Source organism: Mesoplodon densirostris, chromosome 6, assembly GCF_025265405.1.
Source record: "Mesoplodon densirostris isolate mMesDen1 chromosome 6, mMesDen1 primary haplotype, whole genome shotgun sequence".
Lineage (NCBI taxonomy): Eukaryota > Metazoa > Chordata > Mammalia > Artiodactyla > Ziphiidae > Mesoplodon > Mesoplodon densirostris.
Genome location: NC_082666.1, coordinates 72,925,516 through 72,953,318, shown reverse-complemented (window position 1 = coordinate 72,953,318; position 27,803 = coordinate 72,925,516). Strand labels below are relative to the sequence as shown.

Sequence of the window (27,803 nt, the reverse complement as noted above, 5' to 3'; positions counted from 1 at the left end):
GATTAAGAGGGGCAAACTTCCAGTTACAAAATAAATAAGGCATTGGGGATGTAACATACAGCTTAGAGAGTACAGTGTATAATATGATAATAACTTTGTATGGTGACAGATGGCTACTAGACTTATTATGGTGATCATTTTGTAATGTACTTGAATGTCAAGTCACTATGTTGTACACTTGAAAGTAGCATAATATTGCATATCAACTATACTTCAAGAAAAATTAAATAAAAATAAATAAATAAAACGTTTTTCAAAAGTGAGGCGGCTACCATTAACCCCTCTTCCTTCGGTATGCCTCATTTATGCATGTGATATATAAGTAATTATATCTTTGCTATATTTCCCATTTTTAATAAAAAATATAAATAGATATTCTAACATATCTTTTTCTTACTCTAATAAATCTTGCACAAATATAGGCTGTAGAAGTTGTGCTTTGGAGACATCTGAGAGTGATCATTTGTACTATTCAAAAATTATAGGGTTTAAAAATATGGAGTATGTGCATGTGCACATTTAACACTAAACCTGTTATTAACTATTTTCAATCACTATTAATTTAGAAGGTGCTTCAATATTACCTAGTTCACTCATTAATTCAACATTTATTGAGTACATATTATGTACACCTATTAGGTTGTACTATAATGTGAACAAAAGAAGACATGGTGGGCTTCCCTGGTGGCGCAGTGGTTGAGAATCTGCCTGCTAATGCAGGGGACATGGGTTCGAGCCCTGGTCTGGGAGGATCCCACATGCCGCGGAGCAACTAGGCCCGTGAGCCACAACTACTGAGCCTGCGCATCTGGAGCCTGTGCTCCGCAACAAGAGAGGCCACGATAGTGAGAGGCCCGCGCACCGCGATGAAGAGTGGTCCCTGCTTGCCACAACAAGAGAAAGCCCTTGCACAGAAACAAAGACCCAACACAGCACAAATTAATTAATTAATAAACTCCTACCCCCAACAAAAAAAAAAAAAAAAAAAAAAAAAGAAGAAGACATGGTGTCTGGATCATCAACTTATGGTATAGTTTTGGGGAAAGACACTGATCACATAAATCAGCTAAAACCACAGCAATGAAATGGTCTGTGAGGGAAAGGTACACAGGTCTAGGAGAGTGTATAACAGAAAGACTTAATTTCACAGTGGTTTGGGGAATCAATCATGCTTCCCCCGGGATGATGACTACTGACCTTCAGGGTTCAATAAAATATTATTAAAACATGCAAACATAAACCAAGGTGCAAGCAATGATAGCTGTGGGGCCAACTATTATACGGAGCTTCTCTTGCATCCAATCTATCTGTGGTATCATTTAGCCTTGATCAAGTTCATATTAAGGCTGGCTCTATTCCTCCTCATTAGCCTCCAAAATTATAGTAGTTCAACCTCCTGGAACCAAAGCTATTTTAAACACATATGAAAACACACTGAAGTTGAATGGCAGTCTCAGTTCTAATGCATTAATTAAGATAATCTAGAATATGTTCATAGCTTCATTATAAAGATTATCTAAATAAACACGTACACACAGAGTGGATTCCTAAGAAAACATCCATATATCACGCTTTGAGAAACACTGCTCTTGGCAATCATTTTCCTACCTCCAGTTCCTAGCAGTGTCTGGTATATGTATCAGTAATTTGCCCTCGTATTTGCAAAATGCTTTGTAGTTCACAAAGCCCATTACAAAGATTTTCTCATTTGGTCCTAACAACAATTCTGGGTGAATTATCTATTTCAAAGATAAGGAAACTAAGATTGGGTGGTACTTCTTCAAGGTAGTTTTTCTTCAGGAAGTTTCCCACAATTGCCCACTTCCATCAACTGATTCACCTCTAAATTATATTATGTGTTTTTTGCTCCTATAGCATAGCTCTCTATATTATACTTCAGACATCACCATTCTCTGTGTCATTTTCTGTTCACCTGTGCATCTCTTTGACCTAACCTTAAAGTTCTTCATATGCCAGTAGCACATAACAGATATTCAATCAATGCCCAGTGAGCTCCTGTAATACAGTTATGGAGACTAAAGGACAGGGAGGTTAAAATGAGCTCAATACCACGTAGCTTATTTTGGCAGACCTAGAACTCTGACTCACTCACACCTCCTGAGATCAAATTCAAGTCACTGTTCCTTTAGTCCATATCGCTAATATTTTGGGCAATATTACTGCTTCATAGGAAGCAAAAGAACAAAAACTGCATTCTTTCAATACTAAAGTATTACGAATCAAAACATATATATGATAAGCCCAAACATCAAAAACATTTTCCACCTGTGAAATAAATCGTCTACTGAGATCAGTTAACACGGTCAGGAATCTATTTTTATACTGACAGAAGAGTATGGGTTTTGCTTATTACACTAGTTTCTCTAGGTCATATTTTTTTTCCTAGACAGAGTTCCCTGATGCTCTTTTGCTTTGTTATTTTTAGTATCTAATTAAAATAAACTAAAGAAACAATTTCTCTGAAATCAATTTATGAAATCCCTGGAAAAAAATAAGAGTAATCATGGGTTTTAACTGTATAACTATCTACCAGATCAATGAACCACAGGCAACAAACACCTTAGTGAACCTCAATGTCAAAGCAAAGCCTTGAAAATCAGCACAATAACAAAAAAGAAAAGTTACTGGTAAAAAAGCCTTTGCATAGAATAATTATGTTACCAAGGATCATAAACAGGACTATAATCAATGGTCTGCTCAGTCTCATAAGAATCTCAGAAAAAAGTTACTACAGGGAACTAAAGTTTAGGTTTATTCAAATAACTTGCTTACTATCACTCTTCCAAAACTTCAGAAATAATTTTGCTCAGTTATTCCATTTATAGTTCCATTTACAAAAAACCCACAAAATCTCAAGTTAGTCTGTATTATAGTTTACTTCTGCTAGCGATGAGTTACAAAGTTACTCTGAGATTTACAAATGGGACAGTGCCTCTCTAATCCCTATTATACTAATAAACACTTTTATTTAAGAATCACCTTTCGGGCTTCCCTGGTGGCGCAGTGGTTGAGAGTCCGCCTGCCGATGTGGGGGACACGGGTTCGTGCCCCGGTCCGGGAAGATCCCACATGCCACGGAACGGCTGGGCCTGTGGGCCATGGCCGCTGAGCCTGCGCGTCCGGAGCCTGTGCTCCGCAACAAGAGAGGCCACGATAGTGAGGGGCCCCCGCTTGCCACAGCTAGAGAAAGCCCTCGCACAGAAACGAAGACCCAACACAGCCATAAATAAATAAATAAATAAATAAATAAATAAAGTTCATTCTGCAAGTATTAAAAAAAAAAAATTAAAAAAAAAAAAGAATCACCTTTCTTCTTACATTTCAAGTGCTCTCTTTTCTAATGTATAATTTTTCTTATTTGGTTTCTCTTCTTTAATCCTACTATTTTTAAAAAGCTGAGATTGCTAATAATAAGGAAGCACAAATTTAACAGAATCCAAAGTTATCAATACTTAATAACCCAGAAATACCAACTAGTAAAGGTAGGCAGAGAAAAACAAAATCATGGCTTTGGTTAGCTGTATAGATTTGTGAGAAACAGCTTGACCAACTTGTAAACCAAAAATAAAAAGCTCTGCATATTATTATTTTCAGTTTCGAGGCCACCTTTTAATCACCCATTAAAATTATACCTTAAAGGGCTTCCCTGGTGGCGCAGTGGTTGGGAGTCCGCCTGCCGATTCAGGGGACACGGGTTCGTGCCCCGGTCCGGGAGGATCCCTTATGCCGCGGAGCGGCTGGGCCCGTGAGCCGTGGCCGCTGAGCCTGCGTGTCCGGAGCCTGTGCTCCGCAGCGGGAGAGGCCGCAGCGGTGAGAGGCCCGCGTACCGCAAAATAATAAATAAATAAATAAAATTATACCTTACAGAAATAAAAGATAATCTTTTAAACAATCTTTAAATATTACAATTATAAGATGAAAAATTATAGCTTTTTATTTAATAAAAAATCTATATTCCACCTCTTCTCCTATTCAATAATTAATATATCAATTGTAATATATATTTGGGTGAGTTTAACTTTTTTAAAGGCTGCTAATCAACTGATTTGATGAATCTGGTTTTCCTGACAGGCTGGAATGGGAACGGCTGTCTGGGCCTTCATACTATTCATATCTATACTGCTATTAAATAAAACAAAAATCAAAGCCGCAAACTGGCTATCTTTTTTTGAGTTTAGTACCTAATTCCTATTTCCTAATACTTCTGTCTTCTTTCTTGAGAATAATTTTGTTTGCATTTTCTAGCAACCAGATTTTTAAAGCAACGCTCAATTTTACCACCAATTCATTATACACATCTGGTTTTAAGAGTCTCAAAAGTATCACCAATTTTGTTTCTTATTGATCGTTTTATGTGTTATTCAGGCTTGCTTATTTATTTATTTATTTTCTTGGTGGTCATCATCAAGACTGGGGAGTAGATGGGGAATATAGAGAGAACTGGGCAAAAAGCTCAGAACTGATTTTCCTCTTTTAAAACATTGATCCATTGAGATGAGACAAGAGTAGTTTAAATTTGGGATACTTTTTAGAAGAACTCTTGTTGCTTAGCATATGTATAAGGAAAACTTTCAGGTTTTATTTATTTAAAGATAAAATAGTAAGTGCCCATGTCTATTGAACACAATATTATGATTAGTAGCTCAAATTATCACTTACCAAACTTACCTCAGATTGGTAAAGTTATTCATTTAAATTTTTTTTTTTTTTTTTGCGGTACGCGGGCCTCTCACTGTTGTGGCCTCTCCTGTTACAGAGCACAGGCTCTGGACGTGCAGGCTCAGTGGCCATGGCTCACGGGCCTAGCCGCTCCGCGGCATGTGGGATCTTCCCGGACCAGGGCACGAACCCATGTCCCCTGCATCGGCAGGCGGACTCTCAACCACTGCGCCACCAGGGAAGCCCCAAAATTTTTTTATATAACTCCAGACTGCTAGAAAAGTTGCAGGAGTCATATAAAATATTCCCAAGTTATCCTTTCTCCAGATTATCTAAATAACATTTTACTACATTGATTTTATCATCTTTCCCCCCCCCCCCTTTTTTTAAGGTACTATATTTACTGATGTTCATACTTAGGGTCTGAGTTTAGGGAGGGCTTTAGGAAGTTCAAGGTTTATAATTTTTTTAAAAAATAAATTTATTTATTTGTTTTTGGTTGCGTTGGCTCTTCGTTGCTGCACGCGGGGTTTCTCTAGTTGCGACGAGCAGGGGCTACTCTTCGTTGCGGTGCGTGAGCTTCTCATTGCAGTGGCTTCTCTTGTTGTGGAGCATGGGCTCTAGGCGTGCAGGCTGCAGTAGTTGCAGCACATGGGCTCAGTAGTTGTGGCTCCCGGGCTCTAGAGCACAGGCTCAGTAGTTGTGGCGCATGGGCTTAGTTGCTCGGCGGCATGTGGGGTCTTCCTGGACCAGGGATCGAACCTGTGTCCCCTGCATTAGCAGGCGGATTCTTAACCACTGCGCCACCAGGGAATTCCCAAGGTTTATAATTTTTTTATTTGCTAGTTATCTTGCTCAAGCAGCCCTTTATACTCTGGACGTACCTGCTTCACTAGCTTTGCTTGTGGGATCTTCAAAACTGTCCTGTGATTGATTCATAGAATTAAAAATCCTTCTTGACATAAAGTGTATCATGTTCTTCACCATGAGACTGCCCATGTTTAGTACTGCTATGTCAGTGGGCTTATACCATTTATCTTGTTATAACTCATCTGACTGCTTTACTTCTGTAGGGTGGGTCTTAGGAGCTCAGGTTCTGAAGTCAGATATCTTGGGTTTGACTCTCAGCTAAAAATATCATGGCTGAAGGAAGGTATATTAGTTAAACATCAGGTTTAGGATTTAGCACTGAGCTACTAGGCAACCAGGGCAAAGAGGGTGGCTGCGATTTCCTCTCAGTAGGAAGTCTATCAGTTTGTAAGGGCTGTAAGAAAAATGAAACATCAGTGTCTCAGCAGAAATGGCTTTGACTGATATCAACACAAGTTTTTAAAGAAAATAAAGAGCCATTCAATGTGTGTCTATTTCTAAAATCAGCCCTGGATAAAAGAAAGGGGAGAATGATGATTTTTCGTGGATAGAAAAGGTATGTTAAGTGCTCCATGGAATTAACCTTATGGTATGCTGGTTTAATATAGGCATCAAGCTTGAAGAACTTTAATGGACAATTCATCTGGCTATAAAACAGTACAGGAGAGGAGATGATGCTCAACTTGTGTACCATATATCCCTAGAGGTTCCACAAAGGCATCTCAGGAGCTGTTTTTAGGGGCAGGAGATGTGGACAAGACCCAAGTCCTTTCCCCTCCACACACAAGGATTCAGTCTGAAGAGCTCAAGCTATTGTACTATTTAGTATATTCCTTCAATACAAACTGAGTACCTACTTGCTCAGCATTTACAGTTCCCATGAAAGAAGACTTTCAAAAATAATTATTCGTTAAATGACAATATAAATATATCCCACTCTCGAAAGAAATATAACATCAATCCCACACACACACATTTTGTAATTACTATCTCAGAGTATACTTCTCAAATGTAAGCACAGGCTGTCAAGGCCAAATAACTGTAATCCAAAGCAAGTTATTTTAAATTCTTTGAGCCTCAGTTTCTTCACGTGTAATAATACCACCTACCTTGCGGAGTTGTTATAAGCTTTAGAAATAATGAACCAAGCATCAAGCACAGGGAACAGCACACAATAGATGCTCAATAGATGGCATACTATCGTTATGATACATCGTTGCAACTGGGTTTCTGACAAAGCAGAATGGTGGATGACTTCAAAATGGGAGTTATTATTGAAAACCTAAATAGCTTATATTACTCAACCAGTAGATACCTAGCGCTCCACCTCACCTCTCACCACTCAGCTCTCCTACTCTCTCCTCCACCCATTTCAACCCTGATTCAGTTCCATAAACCTACCACGTTCACGCCAGCTCTTCACAAACACACTGCCCTCAGCAAACACTTCTTTTTATTCCCTCACTGGTCATCTCTATTCTTTAAATCTTAGCTTAAACATCACTTCCTCTAGAAAGACTTCCTTGACTAGCTGAGACTACAAATAACAATTTTTATTTGGGCCTTAACGTTTCTTTTCTTTCAGATACTGATGTCAAAGAGGCTCAGCTATATATTGAGTTCTATTATACTGACAATGTATTTTTAGCACATGTAAAGAATTCCTCTGATTTACTTTGCAAAGAGGGCACGTGCTCTGTTTAAATTGTGTTTCAATTTGTTCAAATTATATGTAAACAGAAGTGCCAGTTATTGTAAAGTTTTCTACTTTCTACTCATATGAAAAATTTTATAGGACAAATTGAACTTTCCAGACAAACAAAAAGTACTGATGTTGAAATTGATAGTTTGATAAGCAAATTCGATATTCATAGAAAACATTATATATCTCTAAGAACAAAATTATGGAATCGACTAAAATAAGTCTATAACTAAGTGATTTGTTGAAAGAGAAAATTTTCTGCAATTCAACTTTGGGAGGTCCTTTGGAATAGTTGCATTAAATGAATGGTGTAAGCCTCTTCTAACTAGAAAACCAAATTCTAGTCAAGCTAGCTAGAATATTAATATATTGTTCTCACCTTAATCTTTTAAAGTCTTATATCATACCACAGCAACAAACTTGGTTCAAAATTATTATAGTTTATGAACTGAATAAAATACTGGAGGTATTCCTGAATTCTATTGAAAAACCTGGCATTTCTCTAATCACTATGGTGACTGCACTGGGTGACAGGCCATCCAGGGTGAAGGACACCATTACTGATCCTGCCTCAGACCAAGCTGGTGTCCATTCTGACCTAGAGCCTGAGATTCCATAATTCATAATCCAGAGCAATACAAGGAAGGGCCAGAGGTTCTTGCTTAGTAAAGAAAATGGAAGCAGCTGGTTTTAAGACTAAAATAGCTGCAGAGGATAAGTTACTTGACAGTGAGGGCAAAGAGAGAGGGCCAAAGACCAACTCTTGTAGAAAAGGAGGTCAAATCCCCCCACTCCAATTTTCCATTAGAGGAGTCAGATAACATTACCAGTACTACTGATAATTATAACAACAATGAAAATAATAATAGTAAAAATAGAAAATTTATTAAAGGTTTATTATATGTCAGGTACTATTCAAAATTATTTAATAAATGTTATTTAATACTTTAAGTATAAGCTAGACATTATTATTCTTATTTTATACATTAGGATATTGAGTCTCAGAAACTTAACTTTATTTCTCCAAAGTCATATAACTAGAAAGAGCTAGAGCCAGGATTTAAATCCATCCCTTCTAAGTATGAGTCTCACTCTCTTAAGCTCTACGAAACCTGATTTACTTGATGAAATAGCCCTCAAAGAAATAAAAGGGGAAAACCAAAATCCATGCAAAAAAAGAAATATGTGACAGTCAACAGTATCAAATGTCAAAGGAAAATCCAGAAACACCCTAGAAAAAATTATTGGATTTGGCTGTGTCCAAAGTGCACAGTATCCATAGTTGTATGGGTGGCACCCAAATTTCATAGGATTAAGAAGTGGTTAGGTAACTGCAGATGTCTCTTTCAAGAAAATTACCAGTGAGGGAATACGTAAAGAAATATGTCAACTGAAAAGGGAAAATACTAGGGAGGGGATACATGTAAAGACACCATAAATAGGTCATCAGACTCAACCTCCCACAAGAGGTTCTTATGCAGCATTGTTCCACAGCCCTCAATTCCTAGCCCCTCGCCTCCTTGTACAACTCCTTGATTTCACTTGAGCTCTTCCATGCTTCTCTCTACAAGAAATGCCCTTTTCCAGTTTGCTTTTCTTGTGAACTCCAACTTTTCCTTCAGCACACAGCTCAAAGGTCACATTCTTGGTGAGGACATCACTGACCCTCATTCCAAGAACAATTTCCATCTTTACACCTAAGGAACTTTGTATCTAATTCTATAACAAGTCTATCGCCATCAAAAGTTGGTTTTCTACAGTCGGGTACCAAACAGAATTACCTTTGAAACCGCAGTATTTAACACAGTGCCTGGCATATTCCTCTTAAAATATAGTATCCAGAACTGATCATAATTTTTTAACTCTAGTTGAGAAAATATTTTAAAAATCACTTAAAAGAGAATCAAAGACTATTACTACCCAACTATTTAAACAGTAGTTCTTATTTTTAAAAATATACAGATGGTCAACTAAAGAGCCTTCATATTGGATTGGCACAGTAAAATTTATTTCAATTGTAAATCAGCATGTTCCTTCAAAACACCTTACTTTTTTATATTGGATACTAAAAATTAGCAGTTCTGATTCCAAAAATAAATATGTTCTTCAAGAACTAAAATTATTGTCTTTAAAAAAAATTATTTTCACAAAAGACATTCAATTGGAATTCATTTAAAAATATAACCCCATCTTTTAGGATGTCTGTCACAGTCTTAATTATGAAAACACCGTTCCCTTAGGGAACTAAGCCAATGAGAATCTCATCCCGAATAAGAGCAAACCAGAGAAAAATGCCTCTGTTTCTGTTGATTATATCAGATAATGGTCTGAAATGAAAAGAATTCTATTCATGTCCATCGAAGGTAGGATGCACAAGAAGCAAACCTCTGGACCCTGAGCAGAGGAAAGATAAAGACAAGAACAATGGAGTGCACTACCTCAGGCTTAGCTCTCCAAGCTAGCACAGGGTCCCATTTAAAATACTACTGATCAAGTTTTGATCCAATAGAACATTCTGTTATGGATTTAACATTCTATAGGCAATCATTTCTCCCCCTTAATCACTATTTATTGCTTCCACCAGAATAACTTTCTCATGGGTATATTGCTAATTATCACAGCTTCCTTCTGGTTGTGATGATTATTTACTACACACAGGAATATGGCAAACAGAAGTGAGGACAAAAATAACACACTGTTTAAGCTATGGCCTAAAGTGGGGAAGTCAGGAGCATTCATATCTAATTTCAGTTCCTAAAATCCATCTCCTAAAGGTTGAGGCATCATTTTAAAGATATCCATAATAAATAGATCTATTGGAGAAGATTCATTTAAAACTTACCCTTCTTGAAGATTGCCCTTTGCCTAAAACCTAATTGACAGTTCCGGTTGGATCTGTTTCCCACACAAAATGTCATTTATCTTTTTGACCACAGGGATAATACACTTACCCTCCAGGATGTACCATAACTTATATAGAAATGCTAAATATGTGATATATTGATACTAACCAAAAAGAAACAATATAGCCATTACATTCATTCTGATAACTCAAATTATGAACAAAGAGTCAGTGCCTAAATAGGTGATTTATTTATACACGTATTTTTAAAAATATGTATTTGTAAGAATATACATATCCTTATCTGAATATAATCTTGAAATGAGCTTTTATCACATAAAAAGAAGTTTCAGTGTCACAGTTACATAACAAAGACCCACAAGAAACAAACAGTCCCTGGGCAGAAAAAGGTCAAGACCCACATTCTCTGATAAAAAAAGAATTTGAACAAGGTTGACAGCATCTTTGAAAAAAAAAATATGTATGTCTTTGAACTCAAATAGAAGCCCCTCAACCCCAGGGCTCAACTGTACCTGGGACGTTACGTTTAGAAGGAGCGATATAGAGACAACACACTTGCCCACTGTGAGATAAAAGATGTATGTCCCTTTCTAAGGAAAAGGGAAGACAGACAGAGACAGTAGAGACAGGAAGAAATATAGTTAGGAGACCAGTTAAAACTTGGGAAGCTTGAATGGGAGAAAATATTCTTGGAGCCCTGATTCAAGATTTAGGATGATTTAGGAATTATCCTCGATGTCAGCAGCATTTGTGAAATACCTGGATCCCAAGATTAAAACAGGAATAAAAGTTCTGACTTTTGACTAGGTTCTACCTTGAAAAGAACCTAAACTGGCTGGCTATGGAGGAGAATGGAATAGTAGGAATACATTTTCCTTTTCCCCTCTCTTGGGTTTTTAATTCAGTTCTAGGGCAAGCAGGGTTAGAAGACCTCTCAGATTTAGGCACAAAATGACCAACTTGAAGAATTATCTACAGAAACTCTAACAAATCACTCAAGGAAGGGGGAGGGGAAGGGAGAACCGCACAGTTCTAGTCATATTTGATAGAGACTCATCAGTTCAAAAAGTCTTTTTACAAATATGATAAGAATAAATAATATTAATTTTTTAGTTTCTAATCAAGATACTGAACCTGAATATTTTTATAGATTTTACTGAATTGGGCAACTATGTCTGTATTTGTAAGCTGAGACTCTATGGTGTTTTGTGAAATAATGAGAAATTGCAAAAGATAGGAAATTTGATAAAGAATTATATAATAAAGTCTTGCAATCTTTGCTCAGAATTCTCCATTCCTGAATCAGATTGTTCAAGGAAAGGTGACAAATTGATTCTTGAGATCATACAGAATAAATGAAAAACCACAGAAATAATTTTAGAAACAACATTTTTTTGGGTACTTATTACATAGTGAAATAGGGAAATTAGAACCCTTAGGGCTTTGAAGAAATAAAAATATATATTATGATCTTAAAATTTTCTGGTTTCTCAACATGCTAATACATACAAAATTACATGTCTCAAAATTTAAAAATTTAGCTATAGGCTTGCTTTTTTTTTTCTTTTTTTTTTTTTTTGCGGTACGTGGGCCTCTCACTGTTGTGGCCTCTCCCATTGCTGAGCACAGGCTCCGGACGTGCAGGCCCAGTGGCCATGGCTCACGGGCCCAGTGGGATCTTCCCGGACTGGGGCACGAACCTGTGTCCCCTGCATCGGCAGGCGGACTCTCAACCACTGCACCACCAGGGAAGCCCTATAGGCTTTCTTTTTACATCAAAATGGTCAGAGCAAGGACACAATGAAAAGTTAAATCAATAGAGGTAACTATCTTTGACGTCAATGCCATGATTTCAATATCTATCATGGGTCAGTGACAAGAGCTGCAAGATTTTAAAGGCATCTTACCAAAGTATGAAAACTCAAGATGACATCAGCATATTAACAATACAAAGATTATAGGTATGTTAGAGCAATAAGAAGTTACTATAGCATCTATCTTATCAGTTACAGACAATCTATATCCACAGGGACACTGTTAGAAATCTTCAAATATGTCACCGTTCTAGAGGAGAGGAAAGGAGAGGGGAAGGGAGGGGAGGGGAGGAGGGGGAGAAGAGGAGAGGAAAAGGGAGGGGAGGAAGGAAGGAAGGGAGGAATGGAGGAAGGAAGCTAGGAAGGAAGAAAATGACAGAAGAGAAAAATTCCTTCCAAATACGATAAGCCTGGAAGGACAACGTAACAGGCATTTCCAGGCATATATCACACTAATCCACTCTGTGAAATAAAACACTTAGTTGACAAAAAGAAAATGAAAGTTCTCAACTTCTTTGCTTGGTGAAAGGGGACCAAGTCGTCGACTGCCTTGAACATCCTAGAGGAAAGAGCTAACTTGCGGGACTGAAAAATATGCCTGTTGGGAACGAGCCATGTGGCATACCACAAAGTTTTCCAAAGTGTGTTATGTGTGTACATGAGATTATTTTTTATAAGGACATGAACACAGTGTGTGTATATGTATGTGTAATTTTCTGTCTATGGCTGGTGATACTGATTTTCCACTTCTAATAGGAACTTAGTTTTTTTGTTTTTATATATATTTAATATATAAAGTGATTCTATTTAAGAAGCAATCAGATCTCCTCTACCAACTCTGTGCAATGAGGTGACTGGCCTTCCTTAACTATGGTGAAAATTTGAAGGTTTATCCTTTGGTTTAATCTCTGCACTGAGGAACATCAAGTGTGAGTGATACCATATTGAAAAGGAGAAGGATTCAGTGAATTAGTGCAAGAAATACTCAACTATCTTCCATACTCAGCTTCCCAGGCAACTAAGCATTCACCCACCAGGCAGGAAGCTGGAGAAGTCTTCTTTAAAAATATGACCAGCCCAAGAGGAAAAACAAAAATACTGAACATCAGAAGGTCCCCAGTTAAAAAGCCCAGTCAGATGATCCTATATTGAAGTCAACAAAACTCACTTATGCATTCAAATCAGCCTTTTATCGCCACATTTTTAAATATGAATAAACACCCCAAAATTATCAGACATCTGAGAAAAGCTTCTAATATGAAAGACAGACCAAAAAAAACAAAAAACAAAAATAGCTTGAAAGAAAGAGACTATATAAAGAGGGGAAAATTCCAACAACTTAAAAAATTAGTATCTTGAGACAGAGAAAAAAGATATTATAACCAGGAAATAAAACATGATGTTATAAAAAGGAACATAAAAGGAATTTTTTAAAAGCTCTTGGAAATTAAAACTATGATAGCAGAAATTAAAAGTAATAGATGGTAATAGATGGGCTGGAAGATGAAACTGAAAGTAGAACCAAAAAGTCCAAAAAGTGAAAAAGGAGAAAAAAGAAGGGAGATTATCATAAATGAAAAAATTGAATAAAATTTCCCAGTACTGAAGAACAAGAATGTCCAGATTGAAAAGGCCCATCAAGGTTCTAGCACAATGTATAAAAATAGGTCCGCATCAACATGAAATTTCAAGAAACTGTGATTTAGAACATGAGAGGAAAAGATAATCACATAGATCACATACAAAGGATCAGAAATCAGAGCAGTGTTTGACTTTTCCATAGCAATTCTGCAAACTGGAAGACAATGGAGTAATTCCTTCAAAATTCTGCAGAAAATGATATCCATCCCCAAACTCTGTACCCATCCAACTACCAAACAACTGTGAAGGTAGTAGAACAAATTCCCTCTCAGACACACAAGAGCTCAAAATCTACCAATTCTTAGGAAGTTACTGCAAGTTGTGCTTGAGCAAATCAAAAAAGAGTTTAAGACACTGATCCAAGAAACAGGAAAGCCAACATAAGAGAGAAGAGGGAAATCCCAGAATGATGGCCAAGGGTAAAAAATGCATATAGTTCAACCTAGTATATCAGAAGCATATGGGATGGAAAAAGTGTGTGTGTGTGCGTGCGTGCGTGCACATGCATGCACATATTAAGAGCTAGAAAGAGGAGTGTGGTAAGAAAATGTTTAAAACTAAAAAAACTAAGAAAATACTACTATATATTAAATATATGACTAATAAGAACCTGCTGTATAGCACAGGGAACTCTACTCAATACTCTGTAGTGGCCTATATGGGAAAAGAATCTAAAAAAAAAAAAAAAGAGTGGATATATGCATAACTGATTCACTGCGCTGTACACCTGAAACTAACACAACATTGTAAATCAACTATATTCCAATAAACATTTTTTTTTAAAAAAGAAAATAAACACCGTTTGTGAAGACACAGAGGTAAATATCAAAATAATAGGTAAACAGAGGCAAAATTAGTTGCCTCTGAGGAGGAGTAGAGAGAGGATGAGGACTACTTTTTTTTTTAAATAACGAACTTGCTGAACTATTTGACTCTTTACACTACGATATACACTATATAAGACCTGTAGTAGACATCTAATGACATATAAATTCAATAAAAAGAAAATGTTTTTTAAAAAGAAAAGAAGGAAAGAAGGCAAAAAGGAAGAAAGGGAAAGGAAAGGAAGGAGGGAGTAAGAAAAGACACAGAGTCCATGAAAGAGGGCCAGATACACTTAACACAGACATTTTAAGGTCTCAAGGGGGCACTTTCTGGAGACAGGAACAGGATCTCCACTGCACTACTGTTAGAGACAGGCACTCTCAAGGCCATTCTTCTTCCACAAATGAGACAAAAACCAAACCAGAGTGAGAGTAACTGTTCAATATATGCTTAATATTGTTCGATTGTTGAGTTATCTTTTTAAAATTATATGTAACACTGTCCCAAGAGTTCTCTACTTGCTCTTTGGATGATATGCCATAAACTACCCTTTTCTGAATAATGTTCAGTCTTGAAATTGGTGATGAAATTGGTGATCAGTAATACCAGTGTGTTGTACAGAACAGAAAGAAGAGTATGCTAAGATTTAATTATAAAAGAAATAATTATTTCAGATGTCTTTATTTACCCTGAGAGTCAAAGACCCTTCTCCATGATTCTAGCACTCTCCCTGCCCATCCCACTTCTATCTCCTAAGAATATAACCTTGAGTCCCTCTGTCTATAATCTAGGAAAAGTTATTCCCTCTCCCTAATGACTTATTTATAATTGTAAAAGCAACATTTGCTAAACTGTAAAAGCAACATTTTCTCTGATACTGAGAAATTACAGGTAAGTCTCAAGATAATGCTTTAGGACATGATCCTTCTCGCATACTTTCTCACCACTCTTTAGAAGAAATGACAGGCCAATGTGTTCACAATCCAAAGGAGGACTATTAACTGGCACAAAATAGCACATTTTGTCAGTATCTTTCCAAAACAAGCTAAGCGTCCCAAGTATGAATAAGCCCTGTAGTAAACATGTGATGATGAATTCATTCTCAATTTTTTTAATGGGATGAGTCAGATTTTCAGACCTTTAAGATAATTTAATTTTCATTAAACACTATTTATCAGTCACCATAACGCCCAAGCACTTTCCAAAATATCACAAAGGCAAAATCCCTGCCTGTAAGGTACACACATCCTCTCCTTTATTAAGTACTACTGTGAGCCAATTATATAAAAATATGATTGCCGACATTTCAATATGAAAGAAATAGGAAGATGTGATAAAGAATAAGGAGGGGAGAAGAGGAGAAGAAAACCCAGTTAGGGTGGCCAAGTTAGAAACAAATGCTCTCTTTAGGACTTAAGAGGCTCTTTTGGAATAAGGGTTATAGTTTGAGTATTTATCTTTTTATCCCTACAGCCTAGCACAGAAAGAACGTGGCACATCCAGGAAATGCTCAAGAAACATTTGCTGACTTAATCTAAGAATCGAACGAGGCCTATTTTGGCATCCATTGTGCCAGAAAGTATTATCCGAATCATTTTTTAGACACAGCTATGTTGGAGAGGCAGCACAAGGAAAGGCACAGCATCTTCTCTGGGAACAGCAGCTCCTTACCTGTTGTTGTACTGGTACTTGCTGTACCACCTGTGTAGGCACTGCTGCTTGACTAGCCACAGATGTCTGTAAAGTCACTGTCGAACCTGTGTCCGACCCGGTCTCTGATGTCTGCATGATGGTCTCTGAAATTTATTAAAATAGAAAGAAAGTTTAAAATGCTCTCCTTATATGACTAGCTGCATTACATTTGTTCTTAATATCCTATACTGAGACGAACTTTACACTCCCAGAATACCTCTTACTCCACCCAACATACTCATGATATTCCACGCATGTTTAGAGTCATGTTGCCCACTTTTAAAATAAATATAGAAAATTACTAATCTACATTTAAAAAATCTCCATTAGTACCTCTTATTTTGAGGCTATAAAGGTTGAACTTCATTGAAATCTACCTTCCTTAGGCCTCATCTGTTATAAATTGTTTCAAGCACAATATAAACTAGTCATATTATAAATTATGTCAAGACACAATTCTCAGAACACAAATCCTAACGATGCAAATATGTCATAAACTGTACTTTCTAGACACTTTTATAAACTACAGGACGTCACTGGAGGTGTACAATTTAGAATAAATTGTTTCTAAGGTCCTTTCAAATTTTCAAACTTAGTATTCACTGATTTTTTAAAATTAATGTATATCTAAAAACCAACTGATGTACCCTAAATTTAGCCAAAGGATCAAGCTCACTAATTTTCTTGGCTGTGAGAATGATATGGTACTAAAATTAAAGTTTAATTATACTCTACACAAAGACAGCCAAACAGCAATAATGTTTAATATTTTGAAAGGTAAGAAGGATCACTATTATATAAGTGAGATTTGTAAACAAAGACATGAAATTTTACCTTCTCTCATTCACAGTTCAACATGGTACATTTTTCAGTTCTCATGTGCCTGTCCTACTAACACAGGATTAAATTTTACAGTGTGCACTCTAACAAGTATGGTTTCTTAGACCTTGATATTCCCTTTTGTTACTTATGCAGTCAATATAACAAATGTTAATTTCTTTGCTATTGAGCAGGGATCCTGGGGGGAAAAACAATATTTAATTGGTAGCCTAAGAAAAATACGGTATCATGGTTTAAATCTGTGAACAGTATGGTGAACATTAATTTTCCCTAAGAAAATTCTGAAAGAGTATTCAGGTCTTTCAAGCAGAAAATTAACCCCTCTCAACATCTTTTCTCACAGCATGACCTCTTCCAATTTTTTGCCCAAACCTTTTCTATCATCTCATTCAATTTTAGAAATAGACCTCTGAAGGTATCTAATCTACACTTATTTCATAAATGAGAAAACTAAAGCCCAGAGAGGTTAAGAGACTTGCTCAAGGTGACAGGACTAGAGAAAGGACTAGGCCTTTTCACTTCGAATCTATGCTTTCTTTATTTTCTAGACCTTGACACTGGTATCACTTTACGTGATTGACTATTCTTATTCCTTTGTTAGTCAAACCCCTAAAGCAGCACAATAAAACTTAGAGCATACAAAAGATACAGCAGTAAAGCTAACATCGATAAGAGTATTTAACACATGCTATGTCCTCTTCTAAATGCTTTACGTGTTAATTCATATATAAATCACTCCATGTAACAACCCAATGTGGTCTGTATGATTATAATCTACATTTACAGATGAGGAACCTCAGGCACAAAGAGTGAAGGTAGCTAGGGGCTTAAAAAACAGAAGGAAAGTGAGGGAGACGGTGGCTACCACCCCATTTATTTGGGCCAGCTAATGTTTAGCTCAAGGAAATTGTTAATTTATGGGAAGGCTAAACTGTAGCTGCCAGTTTTTCCAATTTTCCAAAAGAAGATTTTTATGTGAAATCTCTCAAGATGGTGGCTAATTAATAAAAAATGTAGCACTGATCTCCAAACACACACACACACACACACACACAGAGAGAGCCCTTTGTACTAGTATTAAGACCACAGATATGCCTGAAAATGTTTGAAAATGACAGTGTTCACTACATAAAACTCTTGCCTAATTAAGATTACTGGAGGACTAACAGTTTTCGAAATTGGGAGAGGGGATACACACAATAGGAACCCTATCTGTGCCTCTTCTTCTTTATTCCATTGTAGAGGGAAAAAAATACCCTCCCCCAAAAGAAAGCAAATGCCAGTGTCCTTCGATTCATTACATGTTATACTTATAGACAATTGATGCCATTTGTGCTACAGCAGAGGGCTAGAAGTGAGAGTGAGGTGATGTCTTTCTGCAGGGAATGAGGACCGAACCAGATTTCAGATACCATCTTCGGTGAGTTTTTCTTAGCTTCTCTTCCCAACTCCAAGACAGGCCTTTGTCAGTTTAGTACACAAATGAGGAACACAGAGTTGCCAATTATGGGTTCTTGTTTAAGCTGTTCAGTCAAGGGGTGGATGAGATTCTTACAGTTAAGTCACTCAAACTAAAACACCCTCCTGTTTATCCCAGCGTTGGCTGGGAACTTTATCGAGGCTCTCTTATGTGTCCAGGGGTCTGTACTGAAGACCAGTCTACACACCTTTTTGGTATATGATCCATAATATGACACCCACTGTTTTAGACCAAATACACATAAGAATATACATAATGAATGTCTAAAAAATTAAATGTACTTTTAAAGCAATTCCTCAATAAATCACCTGAGAGGGCTTATCTGAAGATGAAAGGCATAGATTTGGAAATTGGCTTCCTATGGACCATATTAGACTCCATCGATAGGCTTTGGCACAGAGTAACTACAAATTAAAATTCTTAATTGTCAACCTTTAAAAATCAGAAAATTTTGTGTTAAAAACCAAATTTCCAGATTCTCTTGAAAAATCTGAAAATCTAGAAAAGGTGAGCCTATATTATGTGTTTTATATGCAAATTATTTATATGGCAATACATATTCACTGGCTTGGCCTTTATAGGCATTTGAGGCATAAGAGAAATATCTAAGCTTTGACTACTTTACTAATAGAAATGTGTAACTAGATGATTGGAACTAAGATGTTCCTTATTTTACAGACTGAGTCAACTGAGGCCCAGAGATGTTAAGTCACTTAACCAAGGTCAAACTGTGGGAAGTAGGAAAGTGGGAAAAGAGGGTTTGGACATAACACTAAAGTGCATGCACTAAACTACCAGACGGAAGTCTTGAGTTTCATCAGAGACACTGAATAGACAGAACTGAAGGGAGTAAAGAAAATCAAACTGGTAAACTTTTAGAATCAGAAAGAAGGAAAAAGATCCCAACTATTTAATAGGAGCAACCTTTACAGAACAGAGTGGGGAAAAGCAGATGGATAGAAAATGATGGCTTATATAACTTAGAGAGTCACAGAGAATTTTCCATCCAACCTCTGGCTCTATGTACATAACACATCAAAACCAGCACAGAAAGCCTAATCCAGAACAACCAATAATTGTCCCAGAACAACTTGTTTACTTCCAAGTTACTGCTCATCATCCAATCTCCTTGGCCCCTGGATTACAGGGTCATGCCAATTGGGATAAGAACGTAGCCTCTCAGTTTGGTCTCCATCTTTCCTTAATAGACACAACTTCCTTCTCCTCTGATTTCATTGTCTTCCTCGGGTTTGAAGAAAAGGCTGTCTTTGCCGAGGCCTCAGGCCTTGAGAGGATCTCAATCACATCCCTGCCAGAGACTGGCTAAGAAGTCATAACAAAAAAAAAGTCATAACCATAATTAGGTCTCTCATTTAACAAGTCTTTTCCAGGTGCCACACAATATGCTAAGTGCTTGAAATACATCTTTTCATTTAATCCTCAAAAAAAAACCCATAATGGAAATGTTGTTATTTCCACTTAACGAATGAGGAAACTGAAGCACAAACGGATTAAATAACTTGCTAAAAGCCACACAGATGGTAAGAGTAAGAGCCTAAATTCAAATCCAGGTTTGCCTGACTCTAAAGCCCATGATGTTACCACCATGTATATTACTTTGCAAAATCATGATGAAAGGCTTCCAAATGGAAAGCTAGAGATTGTTGGTCTGAACAGCCAATCTTTGGGATTCTCACTCTATCCTACTTGATCTACACTTCGAATAACAACAGTGAGACATCTCTTCTCTCTCTGACATTGAAATTAGCAAGTATACTCTCTCTTTCTACTGAGGCCATAATAAAACCCAACTAGTAAGTATTTTTTCCAGAGGCATTTTAACTGATTAATTCCAAAGACCTGATTTAATAGCAGATCAATTTGAATGTTAAAGCATGTTGAGGAGTGTAACCTTCCTGCCAAATTTTCCTAAACAGATCATTTAAACCCACTGACACATTTAGAGTATTCTGGTAGCTTTCCAAAATTTCTTCAAAGCAGGGATCATCACCTGAGGGCAGTGTCTTAGCATGCTTCATTTGTAGGTTTTGTTTTAGATCCAATATAAAGGTTTGTGTGTATATGTGAGGTGTTCCCATTCATCTAGCAGTGGTTTCTGGTGCTTTGTTTATGTTTGGGAGTAATTTGGTTAGTTTAGTTCCTTCACAGCCTCCTTTCAAGTGATATTTGTTTATCAGCCACAAATGCAGTCATATTAATCCATTTTGATAAGCTAAAGAAACCCCTGCAGTTTGTCCATGATGCAGCCTATATGTAAATGAGTTGTATATTCTTGCAGGAGAGACATGCACGATTTCAGTCTAGTCATCCTTGCCTAATGTGGCTGTCAGGTGTGTCAAGAGCAACAGATGCTTGTTTGACAAAGGACCTTTTTATTCTGGCTAATTAAGCAGCTGGACACACCCGCCTGTTAACGGTTCTGCTTTGTATAGCCAGCTCTGGCTGAATCATGCGAATCTACAGCTAAATAGGCCACATTTTGAAAGAAGGCTAATTAACCCCTAGAAGAAGGAAAAGAATATTGCAAAAACCCAGCTGCTGAATGCACAAAGATTACCGTTTCTTCAACCTGATGGGCAAAACCTAGGCAAAGCAAATGTGTTTGGAACAAACATGCATTATTGCAAGTTTCAAGGCATTCAAATGTTCTTTGTGAAACTTCCTGAAGATTATTTAATACACTCAAATTCACAGCTGGATTCCTTTCATCACACACAATGTACATGCCAGATTAAATGCTTAAATAGTCTGACCTAATCAATTACTTATCAAACAGAACTATATAACTGGGCTCGCTTAAAAATAGGTAGTATCATCTAATTTTTATTGGGGTTTTTCTTCCTGAAATAATTTGCTTTCTAAAAAAAAGCAAAGTCTGCAAAGTTTGGTTCCACTCCACTGACTGACTATATTGTTTTTTTACACTGAGGAATGTAACAGGTTTTAATCCAGTATAGAAAATAAAAACCTGTAATTTAATTTTCAAGTACAACAGAGAACTTCCTTCCTTTTTCCTTAGGACAGAAAAACAAAAGATGGTAATTCCAATTCCTATTTGAACCAAATTAACCAGTATTATTATGATAGTCACTTATTTGTATAGGGAAAATAAATCACACCTAAAATTTGACATTAAAGAATAAATTATTTACTTAGAAACCTGGTTCAACGTAAGAGCAGAGGAACACTATTTACAGAAAAAAACTGTCATAATCTAAAATTACTACTTTAAAAATATACAACAAGGAGTTTAACATCAGTGTGCTTTCACAGAGAAAGATCCCAAATCATAATAGAAGTTTTACAGCATAAGATTTTATTACTAATACTCCGATTAAGCATCAGCATTCTGGACTAAATGTTAGAAAATAAATACTAGCATATATAATACTCACAGCAATTGAAACCTCTATTTATTAAAATTAGACAACTAAAATAAGTCATGGTTTTTGGAAAAAAACAGCTGATACGTACTTTCCTGAACATAAAATCAGGATGAAATGTATACATTTCTGACTATTCTGGAGTAGATGATGAAAATATTAAATTATTCTAATTCTTTAGGAAAAAATTAAGAATATTAAGCAACTTTCAAAGTCAACAATATAATGTAAAATAATGGGGCATATTAGAATTTATATATATATGGTTAAAAATAATGTGATAAGTTTTTTGAAACTGACAAAAATATATTGAGCTGATTAACTTACCTACAAATGTAAAACTATGACTTTGCTTTTTTTCCACTTCACCGAGTACAAATGAAAGAAACTGGTTAAGCTATAAACTATAGTCAGCCTTTTTTACTTAAAATATACCTCTGTGAAAAGTTTATTCATTGTAAAACACAGGGCTTTATCAAATCAATATATCAGGTAACTGAAGAGATGTAAAAGGAAAATTCATGATTTTCTATATTATAAAAGCTCTGCTTCTTTGTTTAGGTCTGATGTTGTAATCCTCCTGACTATGTACAATTAATCTTTTATACTAAATTGATCTGTAGAAAAATGATGGAATGATAATAGTGTAGACTGTTCGGCAGTCATCTTCCTGTGATAACTGATGACAGAGATTAATGTTGGTGATGATTAATCAGCACACTAGTAACATATACAGGTTGCCTGGGTAACTTTTTTCACTTTTCAAACAAAGGGTTTTTCTTAACTAATTCTTCCTTTGACTCAGAATAGATAATGAAAAACTGTTTCTTTGGTGAAGACAAATCAAATTACTTTAACAGTTTTTATCTTAATGAATTAATTAAAAAATAAAACAATCTATTAACATATTACTAAAGCCACACTGCTGAAATGATGTAAGAATTTTATTATGTGTTAATTGTTTCTAGTTATCAAGAGAAGCTGTTATCAGGCACAGAAGTAATTCTGGGGAAAAGACCACCAGGTGCTTGTCCAGTCTATTGCTGATGCCATCCTGGCATTTTCTCTCACTCACATTCATGAATTAATAGGCAAATTGGTCTCACCTAGATGACATAAGCTAAAAACTGGGAGTGCTCACATAAAAGCTAAAAGAAAAGAAAAAGAAAACCAACAAACAAAAATTTCTGAGTATCCTACATTTTGCTTACTGGAAGAAGAGTCTGAGAACAAAATGATGTAACATACAGAAAGATTCTTACCAAAATCTATGAGGCAAACCTATAAATGTTTCTTACTATTCGTCAATCCAATCCTGACAGGGACTAGAACCTATGAGATGGAGTATTTAATGATAATAGCACTTAGAACTGAAAAATGATGAACAAAGAGCATTTTATCATAAATCAATCATTTCATTATAGTAATAAGAATAGCTACCATATACTGAGCATTTACTATGTGATAGATGCTTTACATCTTTGCATACATTTAACCCTAATTTCAACCACGAAGTAGATATTCCCATTTTATAGCAGAGAAAAATAAGGTTTAGAGATTAAGTAACTTGCCCAGTATCACAGAACTATTAAGAGATAAAGCCAGGATTCAAGCCCAGGTCTGTCTCACTCCAATAACGGCACCCTGACACTGGATCCTAGTCGGCTACACAAACAGCAACAGCAGTGAGGCTATTTTAGTGAAATCAACTTTAAAAGAAATAAAGTAGTCTATAGAGACTTTGGGCACTAAGAAAGAATTCTAAATTTGAACAAACAGACACAAATATCACGTGAATGGCAAATACGTACTGTACCTAGTATGTGATCATTATGATGCCATCAAAGCTATAATGCTTATGATATAGAAAAGCATATCATGGGTTAAAAGAGATCTGCACTGGGCTTCCCTGGTGGCGCAGTGGTTGAGAGTCCGCCTGCTGATGCAGGGGACACGGGTTCGTGCCCCGGTCCGGGAGGATCCCACATGCCATGAGGCGGCTGGGCCCGTGAGCCATGGCCACTGGGCCTGCGCGTCCGGAGCCTGTGCTCCGCTACGGGAGAGGCCACAACAGTGAGAGGCCCGTGTACCGCAAAAAAAAAAAAAAAAAAAAAAAAAGAGAGATCTGCACTAACCTTGTGTTCACAGAATATTTTATGGAAGGAAGAGGAAATAATGAGATTCATTTACTTTCAAGAATTTAAATTTGTCTTAAAAAAAACAGTCAAATGAGGGTCCATTTAGGTTAGTATCTATACATCATATTATACACAAACATAAAGATGTTCACTCAAGTATTACTTATGACAGCCAATAATAAGCAACTGAAATGTCTGTAATTGGGGAACTAATAAACTATATCCCTATAATTATCCCTAATAAATTCTATATCCCTATAGCAGAATACTACACAGATCTATAAAAGTCAGCATGGAAAGATGTTCATAATATTGTAAGCATAAAAAGCAGGTTGCCAAATAATATGCAGCCTACAGTGTAATTTTATTCACAGATATAAAATTGCATGATTTGGTAAAATTCTTAAGGGTATACAGTAACATCAGTGTAACTCCTAAGGACTCCTGAAATATGGGCCTTCCCAAACCAATGATCATAACTTTGGGTGGCCTCAAGCTAACCTTGGGCTTGCTGGTCAAAAGCAACATGAGCTCCAGAGACCCATCTCACCCTGGAGCCATCCCCAAAAGTCAGTCTTAGATTCTGTAAAACAGCCTTTTTAATCCCCAAAATACCTGTATAGTATTTGATCTGTTCAGTAGCTGGGTAAGAGCTCTGTCTCCCTTCCCACTGAGTGGCTCAAAACTCTCAAAGCGCTCTAAAACACAACATTTCCAATGTTTCTAATGGAATAGTCTATTTAAAAAATTTATCTGGAGATTATATCTACAGAACCATTCATTGCTAGTTCCACGATCTGTGTCATTTTCTGCTGAAAGAAGGAAATCTACAGTAATACACATTCCCAAATGTCAAATATGATCCTTTCCTTATGACACTCGCCAGAACCTATTGTCCAATCTAGAATAAAGACATGAATTTCAATTCTGCTCCCTTGTATTCAAACTCATAAGAGCAGTGGCACCTCTTCCATAGATCTCAAACTGGAAGAGGATATAGGTGGTGAATTTAAGTGTTTAGTCCCACCAAGGAAACAGGTACCCCCTTTATAAACGAGCCCTAGTAACATTGTTTATTCTTTCTACATACCCTAAACTTTACACACAAGTTTTATCTTTTTTCCTCTACACTTACTAGTGGGGTCTTAGCCACACACATGGAAGTATCCATACTCTTTGTGGCAAAGAGAGGGCAAAGATTGGCTTAAAAGGCAGCATTACTCAAAGAGCCACAAAAGAAAACAAGCAGGTAATATTGTTTCCAAGCAGGATTTTCTTTGGATTTTACAGGGAGTGAAGTAAAACAGGAATTCTTAATTTTCTTCACACCAAAAAAGGCTCCAATAACAACTTTCTTCTTGGATTCTCTTCCCCACGTAAAAAATTTTTCTGTTTTTTTCTATCTTATTTCTTTTTCTTTTTATAAGAGTAAAGAATAGAGCCTTTTGCAGTTCCTAACTATTCCAATGACAGGCTCAAAGAGATCAACACATCTAAAAGGGGAAAATAATACTGTATAATAACATTGCTAATAATGGAAATCATATACCCCACTTTAAATGTACAGTATCTTAAAGAACTGAATTCTCATTACTTCCATTTTTTTGCAAATGTAGTGAACATGGGACTGGGTGGACTTGAAAAAAAAATCTATATATTCACACATACATAAATTCTGGAAATAATTGCTCTAAACATAATGCTATTAATCAAGTGAAATTTTTACACTGATTTTCATTATAAAATGCATATGTACACACTTGGAAAATAAGTTTGGCTAAAAGATGAAAATTAAAACAGATTGAAGATTCTAGCGAACTCTGTGCATTCTCAAACTAAACAGAAAATTTATTTCTCTCTAAAAATCAGTAAAACTTGAAATAAGTCAATTACACTGAACCAAAAACACTTCCTTCGGAGCTTCTTTTATGGAATTGGTGATGCACTCTGAACATGGCTGTCCTTCCAACTCACTCTAAAGCGTTTTCTTGGCTCCAAAAACAATAGTTCCTTCTAAAGTGGGTTATCTTAGGCTATCTCATAAATCTATGGTTAATACCCCTTAGCTAGGATTATTAATATGCTTTAAATCACCTATATGTTCTTTATTATTAAAAGCTATTATCATTATGTAATGTTTTATGTAAGTGTGAAATTTCACATAATAAGTTTTATTTCCACACTCCCTCCCCCTCCTAACCTTTGATGGTCTTCCAAGGGGGCTAAAAGAGAGGGAAGAACTCTTCCTTTATCCCTTAAAGTACATTAAAAGTAACTGTCCTATCATTTCTTTTATCACCAAACTTTCTCCTCTCAATTCCCAAATCTAATCAATCACTGAGGCCAATGCTTCTGCTTCCTAATCTCTCTAAAAATCTATTCACATATCTTCATCTCTCTGGCTCCACAGAGTTGAGGCCACTCCCTACAACAGGTTCCCAGTGTCCTCAGGATAAACTGCAAAGCCCTCAACAGGGCTTTTAAGGCTCTTTAGAATATAGCTCCTGCCTACTATTTTCCAAAGAGTACTATATACAATCCAGCCATATGGAGCCACTCTCAGTTCCCCAATCCTAGAAGGGGAAGTTCCCCAATCCCACTTTAATGGATGAGAAACAAGAAGTTCCCGCTGACTCAAACAATTTTTCCTTCCCACCTCTTCTCCTCTCCATCTTTCAGATCTCAGGATAAACTCCACTTCCCCCAGATAGTCTCCCAAACCACCACCACTCTTCCCTCTCCCTGCCCCCCCTGCTTCTAAATAAATCTGAGTCTGGTGTTTGTCTGAGTGTTCCTACAGCATCTTATTTTTACTCAGCCAGCAGCAATTATCATATTGTAGTGTAACTGTCTCTCCAACCAGATTATAAACACCCTGAGCACATGGACTATGCTTATCTTTTTCACCTACAAATATGCAACAGTGCCTAACACACAGAGGATCTTCAATTTGTTGAATGAACAGATGAATCTACAAAGAGGATGAGTTTAAGACCCTGCTGAAATATTACTATTAAAGTATGCTCTATCAGATGCCATTAACACTTAAAAATTGTGTAAAAATAGAGTTTTCTACTAGAGCCAGTTCCAATCAATTTATTCATTAAGAATGTTTTCTCTTAATTTTCTAATGTGACTTCACTTTCAATTCCCATTATGGCAAAATTTTATAACAACCCCCATATTCTAATATTTGTAAGCCTTAACAGATTTTGTGTATAATTTTTTTATAAAGAAATAAGATAAGGATTAAATAAACTCAAATGAGCAAATTAAGTCTTCAGCTATTGCTCTGAACCTCCTGACACATCAATTACTATTTTAATAAGTACACCTGATTCACTGAATTGTGGATTCAGATCCAATGCTCTAATCATGTCATCTTAGAAAAAGTAGCCTGGTATGCTTCCTTTGTTTTTATGAGACAGAAGCACTCAGAGATCTTTAATTTTCATAGCTGAAATGCTAAGAATAAGTAATTAGCCTAATAGTAATTGTTCTAACTTCATCATTAATTAACAACTTGAAATTTATTTGAGCTTGGCAACATTCAACTGACATTCTTCTAAGTTCTCTTAACAGTCATTGAAACTTTTCACAAAAAAAGGGTATTTCAAGAATCCTCTAGTTAAAATTAGTCAACGCATTTATGTAAGGATTTTACATGCTTTATTTAATCTAACCAGAAATCCTGTGAAGTAGGTACTATTATTATCCCACTTTTATGGATGATAAAACTTAGGCCCAAAGCTTAAATAACTCTATGAGTCCCAAGGTCACATAGCTAGAAATGGGCAGAGTGAGGACTTGAATATACCATACCATCTATTAGGTTCCGGTAGCAAAAACTGTTT

General features: G+C 36.3%; 1 protein-coding gene across 6 annotated transcripts in view; it reads right to left on the bottom strand.

Moving 5' to 3' along the window:
* RFX3 (regulatory factor X3) overlaps window positions 1–27,803 on the bottom strand; it is a 297,259-nt gene that overhangs the window by 147,731 nt on the left and 121,725 nt on the right. For all 6 annotated transcript variants that reach the window (XM_060100833.1, XM_060100834.1, XM_060100830.1 and 3 more), the window contains one exon: window positions 16,067–16,191. In XM_060100833.1, coding sequence (XP_059956816.1) covers window positions 16,067–16,183 — 117 coding nt within the window. In that variant the 5' untranslated portion in view covers window positions 16,184–16,191. The remainder of the gene's footprint in view (window positions 1–16,066; window positions 16,192–27,803) is intronic.